General features: G+C 36.8%; 1 protein-coding gene across 1 annotated transcript in view; it reads right to left on the reverse strand.

Moving 5' to 3' along the window:
- Positions 1-27,916, reverse strand: part of DYNC1LI2 (dynein cytoplasmic 1 light intermediate chain 2) — a 50,517-nt gene that overhangs the window by 7,220 nt on the left and 15,381 nt on the right. Inside the window, exons 5-12 of the mRNA XM_072635931.1 lie at positions 26,702-26,871; positions 16,832-16,925; positions 14,373-14,508; positions 8,308-8,419; positions 6,776-6,835; positions 3,291-3,332; positions 2,544-2,661; positions 931-1,047 (exon numbers count right to left, since the gene is read on the reverse strand). Of these exons, the coding sequence (XP_072492032.1) occupies positions 931-1,047; positions 2,544-2,661; positions 3,291-3,332; positions 6,776-6,835; positions 8,308-8,419; positions 14,373-14,508; positions 16,832-16,925; positions 26,702-26,871 (849 nt within the window). The remainder of the gene's footprint in view (positions 1-930; positions 1,048-2,543; positions 2,662-3,290; positions 3,333-6,775; positions 6,836-8,307; positions 8,420-14,372; positions 14,509-16,831; positions 16,926-26,701; positions 26,872-27,916) is intronic.

The raw sequence follows: 27,916 nt of genomic DNA on the forward strand, positions 1-27,916 counted from the left end.
AGACTAGATAGTTTTAAAGTCCTTTCTAGGTCTATACCCCAGGAAACTATAAAAGCATCTTTAAAACCTTAAAGCATTCTAATAATATGAACTATTATTATTATTTAAAACTGAAAACAAAAATAATTACATATCCAAAAAAGTACTCAAGATTATTTGAATCTTTCTTTTTTCTCAAATGGTGCTGCTTTAAGGAAGTAACAAAAGGACTTCTGTTTTCCTTCCTATCATACTCTTTTCAAATAGTTTCTGTCAGCAAATTCATAGAGATGTAATGTATTCTATTCCCCTGATGAGAATAAAAATTTTTCAAGATTTCCAGAGATAACTCCACTACTTCAGTAGCTGCTGGGACAAGGCGGCTTTTGTTAAAGGTATACCTATCTCAACTAATGCAACAGGTTTATTTTTGAGAAGATAATGTAAATAGCATTTTAGTAATTAAAATGATATTTCAAATGTACCCGATTTAGATGCAATGTACTATAGTAAAGAATATGCTGAGTTAGGAGTCAAATGAACCAGAGTTCAAAGCTCAAAACTCAAACTGCTATTTATTAGTGTGCGGAAAAGTCATTTCTCTGGGGACCTCATTTTCCACACTGATATAAAACAAGAAGTTGGAGCAGGTGATATCTAAGGTTACTTCTAGCTCTAAATTCTCTGATCTATGATGAATAATTTTGTAAAAAGAAGCATCCTTTTTTTAAAAAAAATAACTTATCATTGCCAAATTAATCATTTTTATTAAATTTGGATTTTTCCTATGCGGAGTTTTCATAAAACACAGTACGTCACTGAATACATATAACTGGATGCGGAACAAATCAAACACTAAACAGTCAATGAAACAAAGCCCAACACCCTCCACATCAAACCAATAAGAACAGCCCAACCTCAAACCCCAGGTAAAAAGAGACCCTTTGGTACCTGACTTTTTGGCTGTGCCTTGGACTCCCCCAGCTCCAGGACTTCCAGGAGAGCCGGTCTTTTTACTTAACAGGCTGTTAAAGAAGCTGGCCAATACTCCTTCACTTGCAGCATTATCTAAAGAAATTCAAACAAAAATCCAGACAAACCTGTTTTCAGCTTGGAACTTAAATATTTGACTGTACAGCTTCTTTAAAAGTTCAGTTTTGATCTATGTTACACAATATGTCTCCCAGTCGAAGAGCAAATGTATACTGGGAATGATTTGGTGCCTTTTGTGTGGATGGCTGTCTGCCTGTTGGCTGTGAGCAAAAACAGCTCTTGTGACAGGGACAGACAGAAACATGGCAGGTATGTCAATTCTTTATTGGTTTTCACTAGCAGTCAAGTACAGCCAACACTGTGTCACACATAGGAAGCAGGGCTTTTCGATCTTCAGGAGCTCTAATGCTCAATCATGATTGAATTTTCCTAAATTCTCATATGACTGATATAAATGCACACACAGGAAGACTCTAGCAGTGATGGACAACAGAAAACACTGCCCTTATCTGCCAAATGGGGATGATATTTGCCCTACCTTTTTCAAAAGGATATTTTGAGACTCAAATCAAATGGTCTGAGCTTAATGTTCTTATCTTTACAAGGAGGATAATAATACTTGCACTATCTATCCTTATGAGAGTGTTGTAAAGAAAGTGCTTTGTAAACTATAAGCTATCACTGTTATATCTGACCTATCTCAAGCTTCATTATAGCCCAGAGGTGATCCTGGGCTAGAAAAGGTTAGCGTACAGGTCTGACAACAGACTCTGTATTTGTTGTCCAAAGCACAATCTAGTCAGTTTGGAGAGCCTCACTCCTGTAACAAATTGTTTGGTCATAACACCTTATGAAAGATACCTTAACAAGGCATAGAAGGGTAGGGATCTACATCCACAGAGCAAGGAACCATACAAATGAATACATGACCTTCGAAATCTGGAAGTTGGACTCCTCCAACATAAAAAATTATGAGGGTTCTATCATCATGCTATGAAGCTCCTCAGCATCTCTTTTGCAGTCAAAAAAACTCTTGCAGGAGTTCCCTATCCCATATAACCACTCTAGCATTAAATAAATTGGGCTATACTATTTATTACCAATAAATTAATAAGTAAATATTAATTATTATTCAGTAAGGTGTTGTTGGGCATCGTGGTGCATACCTATAATCCCAGTCACAGGGGAGACTGGGGCTGGTAGGTGAGTTTCTTGAGTTGGGGAGCTCTGGGTTCCAATGGGCTATGGAAGTTGGGCATCTGCATTAAGTTTGGCAATCATGGGGGGTGGGGGTGTGCTGTGGGGAATGGGGAGCAAACCAATTTTCTTATCACAAGAGAGGCTGAATTAAATGATTTCCAGCCTCTTTCAGCTATAAATCCCATGAATTAGAAACAATATTTTGCTTTCAGCTTCAGGTTAACTGTTTAAGTTCAGCAGAAGAATGCAGCAGAAAAAGCAATGGATTTAGAGTCAAGAGACTTGGATGTTAAGTCTTGCTCTTCTTATTTGTAAAATGAAAGAACTGGACCAGGTGGCCATCAAGGTCTAGCCAATTCTGAAATACATACTTTTAATATTTGGATCGGGCTTCTTGACAGATGCGATTGGTGAGGCACTGGGGACATTGGTAGGTCCAGCTCTGCCCTGTGTTCTTGGAGAGCCTGCAGGTCCTCTAGCAGGAGATTCCTTAGACCAAAGAGAGGTTAGTGTTAACAGAACTTTGATAGGCACAGAGATTACAGAGAATGCAAACTCTGAAAATGATTAATATTCTTTTGCATTTTAGTTTCTGGAAAAATTATACTTTCTGTGGGATTTTAGTCAAATCATTGATCTTTTCTGGGCTCCAGTGTCCTCCTCATCTGTAAAATGAAGAGGGAGGAATGGACGGCCTTGGAAGTCGTTTCCTAATCTAGAGCAATGATCCTGCAACAATGATTCTATAATCAATACAAAAAGAGGTCTGTGCTATGTAGTTTTTTAAAAGAGAACAGGACTGTGAACCACCAAGTGACCCAAAGTCTAGTTCCTGACCTGATTCCAACTAGCTGGAATTAAATTTTCTTATCTGTCAAATGGGAAGAAAAATACTTGTCTTACATAGCTCTCAAAGGAATATTGTGAGATCAAATCAGATAAACATGAAGGTACATCAAAACATTTTTAACTCCTAAATGCAAGGTATCATAACTAATGACAAAGTCTGAAAAACCCAACATAATAATTCATCTGATTATACAATTTTTGCACTATTTGTCTACTGTTAACATAATATACAAAGGATTTTTCTTCATTGTAGCAAAAACAATACTTACTGATGCTCTTGTAGGGGTGGCTGGCTGCTTGGCAAGGAAGGACTGCAAAGAGAAGGACTTGGATAGTTTACTATCAAACAGTGTTGCCATTTTAACATAAATAAAACAAGGTAAATTCTTAAGAAATGTGCTTAAATGAAATACGTTGAGCCCTGGAGATTCAGGAGAACTGAGGATTCTAGTCTTGGTTCTGTCTCTGGGAGAGTCATGCCCCTATCCTGAGTCTTCATTCCCTTTCCCTGCCAGCTCTGTCACTGGATCACAGACTCTCCAGATCCCTACAGGAGCTGCACTCTTCTTGTTTCCAACTACAAACAGTTTCCAAAGGAAAATAGTAGTAATGAGGTATGCACTGCACAGAACCAGGAGGCCAAAGGCCAGGACTGATCTTTTCTCATCTATAATACCAGGATGACAATATCATGTTCTATTTCACTGTGCTGAAGGGAGGAAACTGTAAACTAGGAAGTACCACAAAAAGATGAGCTGTTTATTACTACTTTAAAACAACACACAACCTTCCTTTATCCACGAGAGAAAGACAGCTGGAGAAATTCTCAAGCCAGTTTGTCCAGCTACTACCAGTAAGCAACATACTACAAGTACCCTACAGTAGATTCTTATAAAAGGAGAACACTAAAAGAAACTCTTTCTAGCTAATCTTCTTAAGCAATATGTTTTTGATTGTATCCTCTTAAGTTCCTCCTGAGGGGTTAGTAATCATACATAATGTCTTCTTTCTATTACAAGTAGAATTTAAAGACTGTGCAACTTGGAGTCTATTTATACTTCAGAATTTACATCTGGGATCACTGATCATAGTAGTTAATACCCTGTTTAAAGTAGCTGAATATCACCTAAATGATTAAAAGGTAACATGTAATAGCAGAAAATACAGTGGTCCTAGATTCAGAAGTCATGGGTTACAGTGTGAACTATGTATGATACCAAGGTGATCCTGGGAAATCTACACCTTCCTTTAAGGACTCTTAATTTTGTCCCTGTGGGTTTTGTCCCTCAGCTGCTGGTGTACAAATCTTAGCAAACAGTCTTCTTAAGCTGCTACAGCTGGGATAATCCACTACTTTGGGGTCACCTCTGCACTGAGGAGCCTTTCCTCCAAACTCACAATATGCTGGCTGTCAGACACAGACATAAACTACTTGAAGTCTTACCAAGCAGGATCTGCCAGACCTTACAGTCTTTGGGGGCCCAGAGGCACCTCTGTACTAAAAGAAAGGCCTGCAGAAGGGCTGCTGGAGTGGAAAATTTTGAGAAAGCAACAAGATTAAATGATTATAAATGTCAAATGTAAATTACTCTAATGGGATGCACAATCCTTGAGCATGTTCTAATACTATTTCAGAAACTGCATTCAAGACTTTATATATGTAAAACTGTACTGTTTACCCTCTGCATAAGCCAGACATTTTTTGGTTTCTTTTAACACTTACTTTAAAAGGTTTTAAAATATTTAGTTTTTGATTTCTCAGTTGTTACCTGAATTTCTTAAATATATCAGTTTAACAACTTGCTAACTTACACCACAAAACAATCATAAACAGTAAAACTAAAGTTTTTTCGTTAATGAGGCTTAAACCAGAAATAAAGAACGGAAATAAACACCCATCTTAAAAGTTGAATGATAATGGAGTCAGTGCTAATTTAGAAAAGCACTCTTAGCCTTAACTTACATTTTAATCAGGACTCATTTTACAAGTCAGACCTTTATTGACTTTTTAAAAGATTCTTCCCTCCTGTTGTTGGCAGGACCTATCAGGTACAGGGTTTAGACACAGACAGAAGCAGCAAATGGTGTGTAGAAATTTAAATTCTCTCAAGCTTCAAATGAACGAGGGCTTCCGAATTTGACGCTCTTCTTATCGCTCTGCTCTTGACAGAACTGGAATCATAAGGTTTGACTTGGTTTTCACCAAATGAACTAATTACTCAAAAAGTAAAGTTTAAGTGACTGATTAAATTGTATTGAGATTTGTTTTGCAAAAGATTTTAGCACAGGCACTAAAAATCTCTATAAGTTAACTGGAACCAGAGAAGCAAGTCCTTTCAGAGCTGCTCTGAGAACAGGCCCATTCCAGACATCCAAGAGAAGACGTTTTCAGAAACCAGAAATGGGCTGATTAAGTGGGTATTTGGAGTGGGTTACCAGGACACAAGGAGACAATGTTAATTAATACTGATGATCATTACTGTATTACTTTGGCTTTTTGCTTCACAGTATCTATGTTTGCTGAGTTTTCTTACATGTGACAAGTAAATCTCTCCTCTAATATTAGTCCATGGTCTTAGATATTCTTACTATGGCTTGAGCTAAGATTAATCAATCTTGCTGTTTTTACATTAACTAGGCAGGAAAAACTGTGACAGACCTATATAAGACCCAACAAGTTACAGCAGAGACCCCGGTGGAATCCCTCTTCTTGTTCACAAGGCTGAGGGGAAACAGCCTGTTACCCGCCCTTAGCAAATGGGCCCTTGTTGCCCTGTCTTATTATTTATTCTTTTTATACTTTGAATCAGTTGCTGCGTTAAATCCTGTTCTGAATTTGCAAAGGAAAACATTATGTTAGTGAACCCTACTGCTAATGATTAAAGATCTTATAGAATTAGAGAATTCTCTTATAGAGAAGAGATCCAGGGGAAACAGGTCTTCCATTGAGCAAAGGGGAGAATTGAGAAAATCAAACTGATTCTGTTCCATTTTGTAACATCTGTGTCACCCTCAATATACTGCAAAATTGCCTAAGCTATGTTTCTTTGTCTCCCAAGTTCAGAAGTTTAGCTTTCCTCTCTGAGCTAAACTGTTCCATAAATCATCTTAATTCCAAGGAATATGTTGTTTCTACACATCTTACTGCCTATGGACAATTAAGGGAGAACTCTTATCTCACTAACAAAGCCTTGCAAGAGGCAGGTGAGCACCGGAAAGCCTGTTAACTCTGCAATGCTGGTCGTCTTTCACAAAAGTCTGGACTGTTATTGCTGTGACTCGACCTAACCATGCAATGGGATTCCCACAGCCACAAGAGGGAAGGAGTTTCTGCTATTCCTGACTTTCATCCAATCACATTGTTTTCCACCATCTATGATACCTCAGACTATGTAACCAGTCATATTGACTTTTGCTTCCTGTTCTTTGTTTCCTTGTAGTTCCCAAAATTATATGAAGGCTATTAAGTCCTACCTCATGCTCTTTTGACTGACTGAGGTGTCAAGAGACCCTTTTATTGGTAACTGTAACTGCTAGCCTTACCAACAGATTCAATGTGCTCAGAACTCTGTGCCTCAGTTTACCTCAATTTCAATTGTAACGGACTGCATAAGGACTTTAAGGGTATAATACTTACTGAAAACTAGAGATGATGGTACTCACGCCCCCTATGCCCCAGGGCAGTTGTGAGTTACAAAAGGTGACTATTTGTAATGCAATGTCAATTGATTTAAAACTCTCTCAGTACCATTACCTGCTGCTTCATTAGAAATACTTGTTCATCTTCTGCTGCCAATTCTTTATCATGGACCAACTGTGAAAACACATGCTCACTTTCAGTCAAAAATACATAAAAGTATCAACTCAGTATCACAGAATTTTCCAAAAAGAACACAGAGTTTAAGTCTTACTATGCATCTAGGAGTCACCTTATACATAAAGAAATCCAAAACTTCAGCCAAAACTCACAGTAGCCTCTCAAATCAAGTAATTTGAAGGGTGATGGAAAGATGAAACAATCAACTTACAGTAAAAAATGGCAATGTGGAGAGAGCAATGGAATCAAGAAGAGCCAGGTCCAAATCCCAACTCCAAAACATATTAGTTGCATGACCAGAGGCAAGTCTAAACCTGCTTCCCCATCCATAAGACAGGGATAATACCTGCGTACCCACCTTAGTGTTGCTGTGACACTCAAATAAGGTAACATAGATAATGTGTATTTATAAACTCAAAGTGTTATCTAAATGATCGTTATTATTAAATTCATGAGAACTGCTAAGACTGAAAAGACCTAACACGTTTTGGATAGAACATTAAATCTTATGTAGTATCAAAGAATTTTATTTATATATTTGAAAAAATTCTAAACTTAATCAACACTAAAACGAGATTAATATTTTCATACACAGAAAGAGGACAATATTTCAAACTGCCAACCTCTACTGTACACTGCTTGCTGAGAATTATATTAACAATGCTACAAAAAAGAGCTGAGGCAAGCGTGAGTGAACAAAAATTAAAATAGGTTTCTTTGGTGCAAAATTAAACATCAGAGGAGCTCCAAAAAAGCCTAAAAGACTCATTCCCAGATGTTTTTGAGAGACAGCAGGACAGGGTGGGAGAACAGCCGAGAACTCAGGTTCCTCACCAATAACATCATGGTATTCTTTACGCTTCACCCCACCTATCTCAGGAAACCATTAAGGAACACTATATAAAATTCGAGTTATTGTTAAAAACAAGAATCAACTTAATGTTTTCTGTAGTCATACAAATGAAAGAATATTCAAAGCATTCAAAAACTTGTCAGAAATAGGACTTCCAAAAAGTGTAATACTGATAAAATCTTGTATTACAAAGTAAACATTTTAATATTAGCATAGAAAAGGTTGACTCTGGGGCTCCAAAAACTGGGAAAACAATTTATCCTGCAATATACTTAAGCTCTGTTACTAGGGAGAGGTCAAATATACTTCAACACCAGTCTGAGTTTAAACATTTTTATGTGAAGTAATTATAGCTAACGATTATGACCTCAAGAATATATCTGGTGGGTGAAAATACTAAATAATATCTCCAAGTTTAGACTCTAATTAGTAATTCTATTTATGACTGACAATGAAGTCCAAATCTTATTTAAATTACTTTTCAAAACAAATCCTACTAATTTTATTCCATAACATCACAATGTATAAGAAACTAAAAATTTAGTCAACAACTTTCTTCACTGAAATATTTCCTTGAAACTGTGAAAAACTCTTCAAAATAAATAAGTTTTAATACCTTTCTTACAGGAGGTTTTACAATGAAGTCTTCATATGCATCATCTGGTTTTACTGTTGTGAAATTTTCATGTAAAATAGCTATTTTCTTTTCATTGTCCCAACCAGCAGGTCTAAAAGGAAAATAGGGAATGATTTGCTTTTTTGGACATAATTTAATATACTGATGAGATTGAGAAGTATCATATATGATTCAAGCACACAGGACAAGTCCTTGTTACCTATTGATCACTGAATACCTGATATTTTTAGGGACCAAAGAGAGTATATTTCAATTCATTTCAACAAATATTTATATGGCACTGAGGAAATAAAGACAAAAATTATGTTGTACCTGCCCTTGTAACCATATGGAAGCCAAGTTCCTAACCAAATGGAGCTTGCACTGTCAGAGAATAACATTTTACAGGATGGCCTATCCAACACAGCCCATAGGACCCTTTCATTTGAAATGAAATGCCCTTGAAGAGCAAGCCCAGGCTCTACCTTTTACAGAGGATTAAACTGAGGTCCAAAATGGTCACATGACAGTCATGGAATCCCCGGTTGGAAGGCAGCTTGTTCCATTGTGGAACGGATTCAAGCTTTAGGCACTTTTTCCTTACACCAATTGAAAAGCTACAATTTTAAAATGCTTCCTACATCTCTGGGAGAACAAGGCTAATCATTCTTTCCCATTATACTGATCATATCTCCCCTAAGTCTTCTCTTTTTAAGCTTAAATAACTTCAAGTTCCGTCAGCCATTACAGCTCCCTCAAAGTGAACATGACAGGTATTTTGTGTCTGGTGTCACAGAAAATAATTTTTTCTCCCTTTGGAGGTCAACTCATGACATGATAAAAGTTTCTTCATTTCAATGATGTTAATGTATTATAATATACATAGATTTCCTATGCAGATTATGAAATCACTCTCCTTGCTTGGAGCTTTAGGGAGACCTTTACTTATAATCTTCCAGCTTGTTCTAGACGTAAGCTGTGACTTATTTATTTATTTTTTGAGCTGTGACTTCTTTCTGAGATGGCAGGATGATTTAGTGGAAAAGGCAGTGGATCAGCAGTCACAGGACACAATCATTAACCCATGAGGGACCTCAGTTTCCAGATGATCTGTAAGGTCTGTTCAACTCTAAATCCTGGGATCAAATGCCTTGTTCCAAATCACATATTTCAAAGGTATTAGGGTTGGGCACCAACTCAAGTCTGTGAGTTCCAAGAATGGTGCCAGAGCATCTCCTGTACTACTTCACAACTGAGACATGACTTGCACTTGACTTTGTTTTGAGTGAAGGAGGGCTGTGCAGGTCACCAGCCTCACTTCTCCTCCAGAGCCATCTGAATCCAGTGACCAGATATTCATCAGGATGACTGGAGATGACCCAGGATGAGGCAACTGGGGTTAAGTGACTTGTCCAAGGTCACACAGCTAGTGAGTGTCAAGTGTCTGAGGTGAGATTTGAACTCAGGTTCTCCTGACTCCTGCACTGGTGCTCTATCCACTGCACCACCTAGCTATCCCACAATTGAGAAGTACGATGTCCTAAAGTGATAGTAATATAGAGACCCTACAAATAAAGAGTGGCACATATGACCAGTCTTAGCCAACATCTTACTTATAGGATAAAAGGTAACAATATGACAGTTCATACTTATAATGAGTTTAATAAGTAATTTTCTTACTCCTTAAGAAATGAGATGCTATTAAACAAGACCAGACAGGCCAGACTAGACCTCTGTATTAGACTTTCATCTGTCCTGTGGTAGATTAGGGTAATTTAAAGGATTAATAATTATTTGCCTTTGCTGTGAACCTAAAGGGATTTTATGCCTAACTTTTCTGAACTATACTTTTAAAGATCAGCCCACAAATGATTACTAGAATGTAACTAGATTCATTTCAATGGAGACTGTCAACGAACATTCACCAAGGTAAGTGCTACCTGTTTTACTTGGCACAGAACCTAGCACAATGTTGTGTATACAAGAGTTAATGGATTTTTGTTGTTGATAGTAGACTTCATAAGAAAACAAATATAACCTACTAAAATGTATGAAGTAGCTAGAAGGTCAAGTGGATATCAAAGTAGGTCCAGTTCAAATCTGGCCTCAGACACTTCCCAGCTATGTGCCCCTAGGCAAGTCACTTTACCTCTGCCTGCCTCAGTTTCCTCAACTGTAAAATAGGAATAATAACAGTACTTATAAGGTTGGTATGAGGATCAAATGAAATATTTGTAGAGTGCACAGTTCCTGACACAAGTAGGTGCTTAATAAATCCTTATTCTCTCTCTCTAAATGCAAGACACAAATCTCTCCAAAGATCATTTCATTTTCATTTTATATATATATATGCATTAAGTATCAAATGACCCATGCATAGCCCTACTGAAAGCCCTAATGAACCAGGGGAAATACCTGTAAATCCTATCGACCAGGATTGTACAATCTGGCCTGGATAGCTCTTGAATAAAAGTGCAAAAAAAACCCAGGTTAACCAATACTCAAAGAATAAAAATCATTAAGTGACCCAAAGGGCAAGAGAGAGACACGGGTAGAGCTAAACAGACTACAGCATCTTACTAATGACAACTTGTGTATATGAATACACTAATATAAGAATGAGTAAGAAATTCAGCAACCAAGTGAGGGAAAACAAACAGGCAGTCCAAATGCTGTAGAGGTGTTTATGAAATACTAAAAGACCTAGAGAAAGGCCTCCATACTCTATGGAAAATGTATGGGAGAGAACACGGACAAGAACCGCATAAAATGAGATATACTCAAATACAGATAGAGGAAGAGATTCTGAGATGGATAAACAAAAGACAAATATAATCTCCAAACTTCATCTGTACACATTCCACCTCTCACTTCTACCATCTTCCAGCAGCTGTCAGAAAGCAACAAATTATTTAATAAATTTTGCTCCCAAAATGGAAACATTTTTTAAAAAGGTTGAGGGAAGGGAAAAAAATGACCCCTTTGTAATCTGTTTTAAAGTTTGGTGGTATAAGATCACGCCTACATCAGCTTTTGTTTCAGCATGCTGAAACATCAACATGCTTCAATATCATTTTTCCATAAAAATTTCATTCCAACTTTATTCAGTTTCATGAAGAGTCCTTGTAGCCCTTTTCTGGGTGTAGGGAAGATGGAGAGTCAACAGCTATGATTTCATGAACATTGGGAAAAACTAGTTAGGAAATTTCTTCAAGTGAAAAAGAAAAAGATGCTACCAACCTTCTACTATGCCATGCTCTCTGTGATGGATACTATATTCAATATGTAAATACATTAAGGGAATATTGTCATTATTACTGCACTGGCGAACAATGAGTGAAGAGTCTTTCAATTATTCAGTTCTTATTCTTTCTCATTTATAATCATTTTGTAGTCATCCTTATACAAGTTAAAGATCTCTAGCCTGGGTAGGCTCTTTCTCATATATTTCACAGATTTTTTTAAAATTAGGAATGATTTTTGCAGATTAATCATATATCCTATAACACTGGAAAATTTGTTCATTATCTCTGTGAATTTTTTGGTCAAGATAAGTGGATTGTCTAGACATGCCATTATGTTACCTGCAAATAATGATATTTTGAGCTTATTTTACAATGTAAAACCCTTATTTTTTCCTGTCTTACTGTCACTACTAGCACTTCTAAAATCACCAAAGAAAAGCAGTAAAAGCAAAGCAACCTTGTTTTTAGCTGGAAGACTTCTAAAATTATGTCAAGAACTGGCTTGGGTAATCTATATTTTATTTGCTGAGGAAAAATTCCTCTTCTTTTTTTATGATGTGTTTTATTTTTTTATGAATGATGTTGACTTTTTATCAAAAGCTTTTTCTACTGATAGAAAAGTTTTGAAAAGATTACTTTGTTAAATTTTTACAATTATAGATTTATAGTTGGAAAAAATCCTTCTTTCTCTGAAAAGAGGAAACTAACAAGGGGACATGCCTTACATAAGTAAGTGGCAGAGTCAATATTTGAACACAGGTCCTCTGACTCTGAATCTAAAGCTCTTTGCACTGTACCATACTGTTTCCTCACGTTGTTCATTTTTTCTGATTTTGAAACAGTCGTGCACATCAAGTAGTGCGTTATAATAAATCATTTTTAAACGTACTGCTGTATTGTGTTTGCATTTATTTAGCAAGGTGTTGCGGTGTATTGGATAGAGTGCTGGAATTAGAAATCAGGAAGATCTGAGTTCATATCTCATCTCTGGCATTTACTAACTGTGGGACTAGAGACAACTCAATAGTGCCTAAACCAACTCTCTAAGATTCTGAGCTGAACAGTGGTTGTGGCATGTGTCAGTGGATAGAATTCCTACACAGATTAAATCTCTGGTCCTTAACATATCATTACATAAGTATATTTAGGAAAACTGGTTAGCATTTCATAGAGGAATGAACTTAGGGTCCCATTTTATACCATAAACCTCAATGAATTCCAGGTGAATGACAAACATAAAGCAAAGAATAACATTATTTATCTCAATCACTGAGGAGAGAGGAATACTTCTATTAAACAAATAGAAGGAATTACTAGAGACAGGCATGTTTGATTACATTAAAACTGTGCAAAAAGTAACAAAAGAAAAATAGAGGGACAAAACATATTCATGGTAAATATAACAGGTAAAAACCTGACATCTAAAATATAAGATATTGTTAAAAATTTACACAGGAAACTCTCAGCCTAATAAGGACTAATTTTCAAAATTTTGGATGATTTTCAAAAATGAAACATAAAGTGTTAATAATCCCTTAGAAAAATACTTAACCTCACTAATAATAAAACTGATAAAAATAAAAACTAACAGGTACCAGTATACTCACCAAATTGGCAACATTAAGAGCAACAAAACTCAACGTTGGTAGGTCATGGAGAAATAAATACAGTCATTTAGTATGGTTGAACTGTAAATTAAAAGAATTTGGGGGAGGGGGGGGGGAAGATAGCAATCTCCTAGTACCCAGTAAAGCTACAAAAACTAATCAACATATTTGACTCTAAAATTCCATTGTTGGGAAAAGACCTTGAAAGTATTAAAAAAAAAAACCAAAAAAATTATATCTCTTTTCAAAAATTTTCAGTGATATCATTTGTAATTAAAAAACCAGAAGAAACTTAAATGTCCAACAATACAGGAATGGGAATAAACTGTGGTTAAATAAACATAAATGAATTATTATATAACTAAGACAGACGATGGGGTAAAGAAATATGGCCTTCTATGAAATACTTCAAAACAAAAAAGTCAAAATAGAAGATGACAGCACAGACTAACTATGACCCTGAAGAAGAAAAGTGAATAGGAACAAAAGAACAAAGAATCCTGGAGACTAGGAATGTGAGTGAAAAGACATTCTGTACACAGCAGTTAATTTATTTAAACGTAAACAAGGGCTGCAAGGCAAGTTTAATTGGTTGTATTGGTGTTTATTACTGTTTTTAACATCATTTTTAAGGGCACAGGCAGGCAGAAGGATGAATCACGCTTGGAAAGCAAGGAGAGAGAAGCTAATGTCTTGGTTCACCCTAAAGTAGCTTCCTCTGAAATAATAGAGTGCTTTTTAATTATTAAGAATTTCACTTACAGTATCTTATTTCATCCTCACAACAGCCTTGTGAAGTCAGGAGAGCAAGGAACTAAGACTCAAAGAATTAAGAACTATAAGGTCCTTGAGAGAAATGGCTTGTCCTTCTAGGGTCGCAGAATAGCAAAGCTGGGATCTGAACCTGGGTCTCCTGGATCCAAAGTATTTCTCTATTTTACTATGCAGATTATTAACTTCATTTTACTGATAAGATTGAATGAAAGGAACGGCACCAAATAGCTGGTTACTAGGGGAAAAAAAAAAGCCTGGTCTTCTGCCTCCTGGTTTAGGGCTCTGTCCATTATACCATACTGCCTCTGTGGAGCCTAACAGAAGGTAGGATAAAGATAAGTCGAAAAACAGACCACTTGAAAAATCTGAGAAAACACCACACTTTACAGAGACAAAAAGATTTAAAATGTAAAGAAAAAACATCTTTAAGTGAACTTACATAAAAACTGCATCCTTTTCCACCACTAAGGCAGGTGTGGTGAAGTGAAAACCGTATGTTTTATGTACAATATACTTGTACAACAAGTCAAGGTTCTTTTCTTCCTTAACTGATGTATAAATCAAGGCAGCTCCATCTATTCAATTTGCTTAAGGAAAGCTGAGTCAATATGAAGGTTTTAAATCAAGCATGCACAATCAAAACCCAACCAAGAAAAAACAGGCCTAAATTATTAATCCAGATACACTGAGTAAGACAAACATTGGAACTTTTGAAACATCAAAAAGGTAAAAACTGCTATAGAATTATAGAACATTAAAACTGAAACTGAAAGATCATCTAACAACTATTTTCTATGAGAAAACTAAGCTCTGTATTGAGTCACAGTCATTAACTGGAGGATTTGTCACTAAAATTCAGGTATTTGGGATCCCAAGTCAGAGTTCTTAACTAACTATATCCTGGCTGCTTGTTCAATTATCAAGGATCTTCTCACTCAGAATCCTAATGTTAAAATAATGGAAGGTCCAGTTTCTAGTGAAAAAAAAAGTATATAATACACTTTGATATTCCAAGGACCCATGATTTTATCTGTGTGGCTGTAATACATGCAAACTGCAACACCATTTCCAACTAAATAAAGTCTAGTTTAGTATGTCCTTAAAATTCTTGACCTGATGGCTAACTTTGTGATGAAGAGCCTCTCGACTCTTAGTTCATTAGAATAGTCCTCAGATAACGTCATTAAAAGGACTACATACACTACCAATTTGGTAGTACCTATTCAAAAGCTGAAGCTCCGATGTGTATATTCCTTCAAGAATTCAGTCACCTCTATCCCACAGTAAGGAATATAAGTAGCACTTCAATGGAGGAATAATGAAATACATAAGATCTGTATATAGTTGCATATACTGTATTTCTAGCATAGAATAAAAAATATATATGCTAAATGTAAATAAATGATATAGCATATAGATATATAGAGTATAAACACCCCCATTACATTTCTCTTTCATAGGAATTTCTTAACTTAGATTAGCTCAAATTCATTACTTCAGAAAATAATGTAAGCACTTTGGACACACATAAAACTATTCCAAGGTCACCAGACCATCCTTAATTAAATTACTAACACAGTGTATTAATTTGGCCTTGGAGGTACGAAACTACAGTAAGTACAACTTTTAAGTGAACATTTTGCCAAAGAAATAATTTGTTCTTCTGGCTAGATTCTGGTTGTTGGTTTTTCTGACCATTTTTCTACTTTTTAAATCTCATAAAATTCATCAGCAGAAAAAAAGAGCCTTGCACACCACACATACATCTGTGTATATCCCTACTGACAGGACGAATCCACCGTATGCGCAAAAATAAGAACAGTTTTCAAATTTTTGTGAAATAAGACTATCAATATATTCCTTTTACATCTCCCTTATATACCGAAAGCTATTCAAGAAGGTCTAACCCTATTTAAGGAAGCTTCCTGGTAGAGCTCAGTCACTTAATGTGATTCTGGAACACCACTTGCTGGATTTGTAAAGACCCAAGGCTGGTGTTAACTCAGTGCCTTATGTATAGACTAACGAGGGATACCCCACTAAAGCTGAAAATTATGTTCTGTTCAACAATAAATAGCAACAGATAACATTTAAACAGGGCTTTCCAATTTCCAAAGCACTTGGTGTTCATTAGCTCATTAGATCCTAACAAGATCTCCCTGAAGTACATTGAGTATTATTCTGTCCATCTGAGAGATGAAGAAGCTGAAGTGAATGGACTTGGCCGCAAAAGGAGGAAATGTCAGAGTTGCATTTAAGCCCAATTCCACATCTGCTGATAATTTAGACCTAAAATTAAGTCTGATCTTCCCATTCTGGAAAAGACCAAGTTTAAATTTTAAAACACACCTAATTCAAATGATGTTTGGCAACAGAACTGTCAGCTCTTTATTTTCAGCTGATGTGTCAGATCACCCAAAGTGTAACATCAATAAGGCAGGCTTACCACAAGTATGAATAGAATGCCTCTAAGTACCTCAGTATTGCAGCAGACCACCTATTCTTTAGCAGCCTCTAAATTCCTCTTTCTCTCCACCTTTAAGATGGCCACAGTATTTCACATGTCTAATGTGTTATACAGTTTACCAAGTGCTCCCCTCGCATGGAGAGGACTTCCTGAGGTCAGGAGCACAGGTATTATTGATGAAAAAAATCAAGACTCAGAAAAGTTACACACCTAGTGCTATACTTAATTTTGGGGGATCTGCTATTTTACTGGCACAGGAGAGTTCTGATGAGGAAATTCTCTCTACCAATGAAAATCAGCATGTTTTGCAAATTATGCAACAAAAATATTTAACTTTATACAGTTTTGAGTTGTGCAATTCTGAAGGGCCATCTTAGAAAACAAAAACAAAGAGGAAACAGCAAAAATGACACCACCTTAAGTGAGGATACACTGTAAGCAGAATTTACGGATGTGCGACTGAATGAAATCAAAGTGCTCTTCTCGATAGTCATGTTCCTTCTCTAGGACGCTCACTGCATCACACTAGAAAAAAAACAGTGAAGGCAAAAGGTTAGAACAGCAGTTCTCAAGCTTTGTGGTCTCAGGACCCCCTTACATGGTTAAAAGTTATTGAGGACTTCCTCCAAAAATCCTTTTGTTTATGTAAGTTACAGCAAGCGATATTTACCATACTGGTAATTAAAATAGTATTGTGAAAAAAGTTTTGACCTCATGGTCTCTCTAAAAGAATCTCAGGGAACTCCTGAGGTACCTGGACCACACTTTGAGAACTACTGGGTTCGAAGATGATTCTTACTAACATGGGAATAACTCATTCCAAGTTCTATTTCCTTGTCATGTCACTGAGTGGCTTCTGATAAAAAAAACAATTTACATTACTAAAAAGCTTGCTATCCACAAAGAACCAAACTAGAGTAAAAGAGTAGGCTGAGCTAGATGATTTCTGAGGTCTCTTACTTACATAAATGGGTAACCCTTTGATTTCATCCTTAAAGTGAATTGGCGCAATGAAAGAACTGATATAATGGTGGGTGGGTTTTTCTTTAACTATTGAATCATGAATGCTATCTTTAGGAAGTCAAAGATTCTATAGCTAAACCCAACCTCTTGCAAAAAGCTGAGCTTACATGTTCTGAGAGCCTTAAAAGAACTGTCCCCCTCCCCCAACATTAAGTATATTTACAAGCCCAGCACTTAGTATAAAGAGCTCTTAACAAATGTTTGTTCCTGTATCACACACACACACGCACATGCACACATACGTGCACGTGCATACTGTGTATATGTCTGTATGTTTTTTATTTTAAAATTCCTTTAAAAATGACAAATTTAAAACCATATAATTCATACTAACTTTAAATGAAAATACATTCTCAAAGGTACATATCAAAGCTGTTAATGTCCTAATGTGTGCGTGTTCATTCTTTGTTGCCGAAGAAGACGATGCCATCAGAGAAATAATGACATGACTTGCACCTGACTGCTTTGAGTGAGGGAGGGCTGTGCAGGTCACCAGCCTCACTTCTTTTCCAGAGCCATCTGAATCCAGCGACCAGATATTCATCAGGATGACTAGAGATGACCCAGGATGAGGCAGCTGGGGTTAAGTGACTTGCTCAAGGTCACACAGCTAGTGAGTGTCAAGTGTCTGAGGTGAGATTTGAACTCAGGTCCTTCTGACTCCTGCACTGGTGCTCTATCCACTGCACTACCTAGCTGCCCAAATGTCCTGATGGTAGATTATTTCAGACATTTTACTATTTCCTTCTTTTTTGTTTAGTTCCTTCTGTTCCTTTCTTTAAATTCAAGATTACTTGGAGTTTTATTTTTGTTGTTTTTTAAGATTGACTTTTACAGAGTTTTTCTACCAAAGAAGGTGTTTTGTATTTTTAAGGAGTAGATTTCTCCCCCTCCTCCAATCAAACTATTTTTTGAACATCCAAATTTTCATCACATTATGCAAATGAAGTATTATCTACAAATTTATTTAATTGGTATTATTTCCAATGGTCTTCCATTAAAATCTTCCTCTAATATTCCATCATAGTATGATCTTGATCTAGGATTCTCAAAGACTCAAAGATCTGGAGGATTCTACCATGCTGGAAAGGTTTTGAGTAATGGATAGCAACAAACTTGGTATTTTCTGAGTACCAGTTAAATTACATATGGAGATACTCATCACTAAAGAATAGAATTTCTGACCACTGGTACAACTGTCTATTGCATGGAGGAGAGATTATAAACTATGGCAGTGGAAAGCGTTACCAGGACAAAAGCATGAATCTGTAAAGTACTCTCATAGTATTTCTAATTTCATTTAAACTTTAGCTTTGAGTGCCATTCAACTAGTGTCTGAAAAAGAATTCATTGTACAAAGTTGACCTTGTTTTGCTTACAGACCTCTAGTGAAAGGAGACCCAAGCTAACTGAAGCAATCATTTCTCTTGTGTACCACTCTCTTAAGTCCTTCCTAGGCCAAAAGTGTAGTGAGGGGCTCACGTATAGAACCCCACTCACCTGCTTCTCCACTCTTTCCTTCTTACGCCATCCAATGACTTGCCAATTCCTGGGGGCTCGCCACACGAATGCTGAACTTAACTTGGATACTCACTGCAGCTCAGAACTACCAAGTTCAAGAAATCACTAGTCTCAGACTCTCAGTAGTCGAGACTTTAGTTTATTATATCCCACCACACCAGGCTGCTTTGACTCTATTCTCACAGGAGTATTATATGATTTTATATTCATCTTTTACCCTTACCTCCATTTTTTGTATATGCTTTTTAAAAACCCAAGTTAGTCAATGAGTTCCCTATACATTCATACTGGCATCTTTAGACAAGTTATCCTTTTCTTCTTAATCAGAATAATTTTCTTTTGGATCTTCAGAATTTTATTCTTAGGCAGTTTTCATCCTTCCTGAGCTGTAGAATATCAGGCCACGAAATTCCTCAGATGTTTTGAAATCTTTCTTACCTACCATTTTTGTTCTATCCTTTCCAGAGCAAAGATCATGTTCCTTGGCAGAGAAAACAGAAGTAAATTAAGGGTAAAGCACCTGGGCCTCATCGCTATCATCTGTTAATATTGTTAATATTGAGTTTTTGCACACCTAACACGATTTTTAAGGTACTTTACCCTACCTTTGACACAAATTCTACTGACCTATCCTTGCTTCCAACTTCTCCAGCCTTTAAAAATTCTGAGTTAGTCAATGACTTCAGTATGCATCCACATCAGTTTCCTTAGCCAATATCCTTTTATGCTGGAATTCATGGGATTACTTTCACCACAAAATTTTAGTCTAATGACTCCTACCCACTCTCTCTGAAATATCTGAAATTTGCTTTCCCAAATATAGCACATATCAAACTACGCACTATCTTCCAATCCTAATACAAATTCTAATATGGAGTAGTCACTTTCTACCAAGCTTCTCATGATTTCTATTTCAACAACCAGTTTTTCTTTACTGATGAAAATCAGGTCTAATGTAACAGTTCCTGTAGTTGTTTCCTACCCTTTTGTAAGTGGGAAACTATTACTACAGCAAGTCAGATACTGTGCTTTTGGCAGAGAGGATATCCTAACAGATGTCCAGATAACAGAAATCTCCTATCACTACTATATTACATCTTTTTGTACCAGGGTGATGATGTGTTTTCAATTCTTTATTTATTTCCTCTGTCTAGGTGTTCTTATAATTTGGCTTCTAAATTCTTTAACTCAACTTAAACTACTTTCTCCAAATTTCCCAATGATCTGACTGCCAAATCCATTGTTCTTTTTCCAGTCATATTCTTTGAACTGTCTGCAGCATTTGACACTGCTGATCATCCGTTCCTCTTGGATATACTTTCCTACATAGGTTTTCATGACACCATTCTCTTAGTTGACATCCTGCCTGACTGCTTTTTCTCAGTCTCCTTTGCTGGATCATTCTCTATGTCCTGTGTCTTAACTCTGTGTGTACTCCAGGGTTCCATTGTAGGTTCTCTTCTTTCTAAAAAATCCTTTCCTGAGGAAGTTACCAGCTTCCATGAGTTAAGTTATCAACTCTCTGCAGATTATTCTCAAATAACATTTAGGTAAGTCCTAATGTCTCTCTTTGAGTGTCACTCATATGTCATCAATTGACATTTCCAACTAGACATCTTAATTCATACAGGCACCATTACAGTTGAGTTCTTTCTCACCTCTCCTCTGGAATATTTATTGCCAAAGTCTCCTTAACTGTTCTTCCAGCTTCCAGTCTCTTTCCTTCTTTAATATATCCTCCACTCAGTTGCTAAAGTGATATTTCCAAAGCACAGGTCTGATTAGGTCACTCTCCTAACTTGAAAGCTCTGCTGGCTCTGATTTGCACTAAGATAAACTATAAACCTGTCAGGCATCTAAAGACCTTCACAATCAGGTTCTACCAACCTTCCCACATAATGGACATTACTCCATCTTGTGCATTCTACATTGTAGACCTGCAGTGTAAAATTCAAATAGAAACATTCCAGATATCTGCAGCTGCATATTGCCTTAGAAAACAACAAATGAACATTATCCATACTGTATTGTATCTCCTTTGCTAAACATTTCCCAATGACAACTGAATCTAGTTCTGGGACACTCAGGAATTCTGCAGGAGGCTTATAGCCTGGGGACCAAGACTTTGACACCTCTTTCTAGATAAACTTGCCTACTTGGAGGCCCTCACAAATGGCATTCTCCTTCCCATCTCAGAGCCTTTGAAGATGCTGTCTCTCTCCTCCATTTCCCACCATATGCAGAATGCAGTTGAGAAAATGCACCTTCTTTGCAGAAGATGTGTGGAACATTTCATCAATCATTAGTCATAGTAGATGTGTCCCCTGGTTTTGATGAACTATCTTTTACCTTCCTTGTTTGCTGAGTAGGGAAGGAGAGGGATATATTTGGGAAAGAATGTAATGTAAAAACAAAAAAGTATCAGTAAAAATATTTCTAAAAAACCCCTAATTTCCTTCAAAATTCAGCTAAAGCACCACTTCTTACATGGGTCTTTCTTGAACTCTTCCATCTATTAGCACTTCTTTGTACTTACTTCAGATAGATGGACATCAAAAGCCACAGGCTTTAGTGCTAACTTCTTTTCTTGGATCATTTCCTGGGAACTTTGGGATTTCTCTACTGCTGTTCCTCTCATATCCCAGCTACTCTCATAGACATTTAACTTGGTAGAGATATGAAGACAGTTTTCTCCCTGGTCCTTTCTTTTCGATTTAAAGTCCATGGAATTAGTTTTGCAAATTTCTCCAGGCAAACACATTTTCACCAGTCTCTGTACACTCTATCCCTATCAAAGAGCTCAGCATTCCTGTGTTTTTAACCATGGCCCATCTATTTTAATCCTATTTCCCCCTTATATAATAAGACACCCAGTTATTAACCAGCAGCTTCCCATATCTGCTTCTCTCCTCTGAAGTGATAGCTTTTTCATAAATATCAACAATGAAAATTTCAACTAGACTAAAGTCTTCCGTCTCCTATTGAAGACTTTGTAACTCTTAGCAATGTTTTCTAGATCACTTCTTGCAATCAATATCGCTTATGACCATTTAAATGACTAGAAGTGGGAAGCACTCATCAGATGGACTAGTTAATCACATTCTACATTATAGCTTGACTCTCTGTTGCTGTTTCCAGATAAAATGGAGCCACCTCTGGGCCTCTTAGCAGGGAGTCCTTAACCACCATTACTCTTTTTGCTTTGGCTTCTTTCCTTGGGGCAACTAGTGGCACATTAGAGAGACCACCTGACTTGGAGTCAGATGATCTGAGCTCATTCCAACAAGATGCTAGTTGTGTGACCTTGACAAGTCCCTTAACCTTCATCTGCCTCAATTTCCTCACCTATCTGTAAAACGTAAATAATAAAAGTTCCTACTCCAAGGGTTGTTTTGAGGATCAGATATTTCTAAAGCATTCTGCAAACCTTAAAGTGCTATACATGCTATTATATCATTATTATTGCTATTATATTATCTTTCACATGACAGAAACTGTGTATCTACATCATTATTCTGAGGAAAAGAAACAGCTGCTTCCTCCCCTCAAGTTTTAGCTTTCTCCTCTCTGGAAAGAAATGTCTATTACCAAATATGTAAGCAGATGCCCAGCTACTCAAACACATTGCCTACAGACTGCTATGCCACCATGATAGGGTCAGAATTTAGCCAAGTGGTCTGATCTCAGCTACAGGCTATCAATAGTAGCTTTCATGGTTCTAAAAGTCCTGATATGCGCTGTATCTAAAAGAAAACTTCTATTCATAAGATCAATAACCCACTTAAGTATTTTACACATGAGCATCTCAGTCTTACAAAAATTTTAATTTTCATTTTAAACCTTGAAGTACCATATAAGCACAAACTATTCTCATTTTGTTTTGTTTGAAAATGTGTGTTCTTTTCCTTAAGGTAAGTATCTTGACTGTTTGGTTTCTGTTTAATTCACGATATACTACTGCTAGCAGGGTTTTTTTTTCACTCAGCAGTTTTCTGGGGGCTACAAGATTGGACAGACAGTAGTAAGGGAGACAGACAAGACATCTTCTACCACTTTGAAACATTTACAGATACTTAACTTCATATGAGTTTCAGTGATGACCAATATGTTCAAGCTTAAACTGGCTGAACTGGAACCTTCAAGGAGGCAAAATCAGTTTCTATACTCTACTTTTAGATGACAGAGGCAAGACAGAACTGAAGTTCTAAGACTCGTTCCCAGGGAGGGACACTCTGCCCTTCTTGGACCTTTTACAGCATCTTGTTTCTCTCTGTCAATTAAGTTACTGGTGTTCCTGCTATATATATATATATCTTCCTGGCTATACTTTAAACTTTTAAAGTATATGCACAAGGCCTTACATCAAGTTGATGCTAAAAAAAAACTTCCTATGGCTGTCACATGAATATGGAATAATTTATAACACTTCAAAGGCCTGTGATTTGTCATTAGTAAAAGTATACCTCCTTGATTTAGATATTCTTTGAAAACTGTCAAGGACAATTTCTGTGGCGACCCCAGTGATAAATATCTCTAATCTTAGCCAGTATGTCCTATAGGACACGTGTCTATCAGAGACCTGCACTGGAGTCCCTCCTCTTGTGACCAGAATCCCCATCATTCCACAGTGAAGCTTCAAGGAGGGAGTGGGTACAGACAGGTTGAAGTGATGAAGAATATTAACATTAAACAGTTAAATTAATAGGGGATTTCATACTGCAGAAGTATTCTTTATTTGAAATGGGAATTCTCTAAAGAGGAGTTACCTTAGCGAATTTAAAATATTTAAAACAAAATTTGATTTACATAAGATTTTTAAGGAAAATATCTACTGAATAAAATGAAGTCTGCCAGCTCATAAGTAAATCAAGCAAGTAGCACAAACCATTGCATCCAAAGAAAAAGAGAACAATTTTTAATATTTAAATCAACTCCTGTTGAGTTTAAAATTATATAGACATCTAATAACAGAACTGTCCAACTTTAGAATTGTAGAATGGAATACTCCAAGCAAATATTCCAAATTCTATAGGTATTTAGAGACTCAATGACCATTTGTCAGGGATACTGTAAAATGTGATTCATAATATAATATGGCTCAAACTGAGGTTCCATCCACCTGTGTCAAATTAAATTGGAATTCTGACCTACTTTCTCATGTGCAAATACAAACTGAAAATTTAAAATATTCTTGAGTATTATTATTACTGAGATTAATGGCTCACATTTTTAAAGTACTTTAAGGTTTACAAAATATTTACCAAAAATCCTGTGAATTTCCATGATGCCAATATTATCTCCATTTCATAGATGGTGAAACTGAGAATCAGAGAGACAAAGTGAATTGTGCACGATCACACACACACAAGTTAAGTATCGAAAGCTAGGTCTTAAATATAAACCTCCTGACTCCATGGCTCTTCCTACTGCTCACACAAAACTAAAATCCAATAGCTTGCTACCTGAAAAGACAGCAAATAACTGAAGCCAAAGAATGAATTGGTTCTATCTTCCAACACTTTGACCATACTGAAAAACGGCTATCTACCTCCACTTCCTCTCCTCTCAATCACTTCTCAGTCCTTTGCAATCTAACTCCCAACCTCTATACTCAAATGAAACAGTGCTCTCCAAAATTACTAATGATCCCCTTATTGTTGAATCCAAAGACCTGGACTTAGTCTCTCATCATTCTTCATCTCTTTCCATCAGCATATGACACTGGACAACCTTGACCTCTTGTACCTCTCTTCTGCTTTGGCTTTCTTCCTACATACCTGACCATTCCTTGGCCCCTTTGATGGTTCTTTACCCATTTTCATAGCCCCTAACCATGGGTACGTTCCAAGGCTCAGTCTTGACACCTCCTTCTTTCTCTGTGCTCTGTTACTAGTAATCTCATCAACTCTTAAAATTTAATCACCATCTTTATGCAGAGAACTCATGGATCTTTATATCCAGCCTCAAAATCTCTCCTAAACGCTAATTAACATCATTAACTACCTATTAGACATGTCAAACTGGAAGTCCCATAAATATCTCAAACTCAATGAGTTTAACTCATGATATTTCCCATAAAACTCTGCCTTCTACCAAACTTTTATTTCGGTTAAAAGTACCACTATGTCTGATTCTAGTCTTTAAAGTTCACTACCTTGGGCTTCCTAAAATCCTCAGTCTTCCACATGCCAGAGCCACTGAGTTGCTAAATCTTATTATTTTTACCTCCACATCTCTTGCAACTGCAGTTCTCTACTTGCATGACAACGTCCTACACTAGGCCACCACTGCCTCTGGACTATTCCAATATCCTCCCTAATTGGGTCCCCTGTGCATTTGCAATTGCCTTCCTGTGCATTCGATCCTTCACACAGCTTTCAGGATATTGATCCTGAAGCACAAATCTGACCACATCATTCCTCTATTCAAACTCTAGTGACTACTTAGTAACTGTAGGATCAAATAAAAAGTCCTCCCTCTGGCACTTACAGCCCTTTATAAGCTGGCCCCAACTGACTTTAAAAGCCTTATTCACACATTTCTTTTCTTTCTGCATGTGACAGTTCTGTTGAACTAGACTTAGTGTCTCCACACACAGGACTGTATCTCAACTCTGTGCCTCTGCACTGAATGACCTCTATCCCTGGAATGCCCAATCACAACTCCACCCCTTAGAATTCCTTATTTCCTTCAAGATTTAGCACAAGCACCACCTTCTACCTGAAGCTTTCCCAATCCCACCAGCTCCCTTGTGTTCTGCCTTTTCCCAATCCCACCAGGTCCCTTGTGCTCTGCCTCTTAAAATAACCTTGTATATACTTACCTGTGTACATATTGTGTACAATATGTACACAAGTAAGCTCCCTGAGGGCAGGAGGCTCATTTTATTTGTCTTTGTATGCCTAGCACAATGCCTGACACAGAAGGCACTTAATAAATGACTGACTGAGCAGTCCCTTTAAGGTGTAAATAATCTATTTTTAGTTCAAGGCTATTGTATGACTCACTGAATGAAAATGAATATTTCATCCATCCATTCAACAACTATTTCTTAAGTACCTGTGAGCACTATGCTTAGAACAATAAGAGAAAAACAGAAGGAAAACAAAAAGATGTGGTTCTTGCCCTTAAGAAGATTACCTGCTACCAGGTGGACTACAGTAAAGATATGTGAAAATACTCTGGGACTCTATTCCATTAGTGACATCAATTTGAGCAGTAGATTATAGTGCATTTGCAGAGTAGCATTTTACAAAGGGCTTTCAAACAAATTCTCTCGTCTGCTCTTTACAACAACTCTACTGTCAAAGTGGAAGGGCCTGCATTATTTTAAAGATAAGGACTGAAGCTCAGATAAGTTAGCTGGATTACTAAAGTCACAGAGCTAGTCAGAGGCAAAGCAAGGACCCAAAGTCAGATCACAGAAGCACAGAACTCCCAGGTCATTTAGTCCAACCCAAATGGCTACCCAGCTGTCATTTGCATAATTCCTGTGACAAGGAACTCACCAGCTACTGAAGCAGTCCATTCTAGTTTGGCATAGCTCTAACTGTTAAGAAATTCTGTTACATTAAAATGAAAATTCCTTTTCTGTAATTCCCAGTCACTGGTCCTACCTCTGTCTCAGTACTTTTTCCACTTAGGTAATTCATCTATATACACACAAAGTCCCAAATTAAAATGGACCCACTGCCAGGTAGCATCATTTCACTGGAAAACCATAATAGCAAGTAACACTTTAATCTAGCTGTACTCACCTTTGTGCAAACTACCAAGACTGGGATCCCAAGATTATGTGTGAGCATGTTGTCTCCAAGTGGCAGGGTAACATTTTCACCATCTTGTGCTGAAGCTAGAGGTCCTCTCCTCTGTGGTGATCCTTGATAGCCTTCCTCAGGTTCCACATATTCTTGAAAATCCTTCATAACTATAAAAGATAACACATTTCTCATAATATATTAGATGCCTTTTAAGTAGCAAAGGCCTGGAAAATTAAACCACCCCTCCATTCCTTCTCACCTACCAAGAAAATCAAAGAAGATTAAAGGATGTCAACGAAGACTGCAAATTTTAAATAATCTAGTTAGAATCCTATCACTTTGGAGAAACACAGGCATTTTTCCAGACAGCTTCATTACAACTCTTTCTGAATACTTAAAAACACACCACCTAGTGGTTTCCCATAATGTGTATTTTAAAAGCCAATGCATCTCAAGATACATTTAAATAGTTCAGACTTTCAAAATACCATGGATAATTAAACTGCTTATAAAACATCTGAATTTTTAAAATGATTAAAACACCCAAAACTCATTAAACTCATACCACAGAGAAGTTCTACATGAAGTTTACCATACAGGGAAAGGGAATAACCATTGCTGAACTGCTGTGGTATTTATATACAATACAACAGAGCTAAATGTGTCTATATATCATCCCTGTTGAGATGGAAAACCCTTAGCCTAGAATACTCAGATTCCTCACCTGTCACCTGAGAGGGCTGGATAATGACTCCTTCTAGCCCTAAATCTATGATCTACTAAGGCCTATTATTTAAAGTACTCTTCTCTGTAATTTGCAGTAACCATATAATAAGCTGTCTTGTCATAAATATAGCATTTCCTTAGAGTAATCTAACCAAAGTGAGAGAGTATTGTGCAGAATTCTCTACTCCCTCTTCCACTATAGCTTATTAAACAAGGGTAGAATTTTCTGAAATACTAGTGGGAATCAAACCTATGATCTCAGCCTCATTAGCACAGTGCTTTAACCAAAAGAACTAACCAGCCACAGACAGGAAATAGCATCATTATTTAGGCTTAGTGCTCCTTGATCTAAATATGGAACAAAGGAAGGGGATTCACACAAAAGGATTCACACAACATCATAAAACTTTAGCTTTAGAAAGAACATTTAGAGATCATCCGGCCCAAAGCCCCCACAGTACAGAACTAATATTGAAAGAGGGGAAC

This window comes from Notamacropus eugenii, chromosome 1 (genome assembly GCF_028372415.1).
Source record: "Notamacropus eugenii isolate mMacEug1 chromosome 1, mMacEug1.pri_v2, whole genome shotgun sequence".
NCBI classification, from domain to species: domain Eukaryota; kingdom Metazoa; phylum Chordata; class Mammalia; order Diprotodontia; family Macropodidae; genus Notamacropus; species Notamacropus eugenii.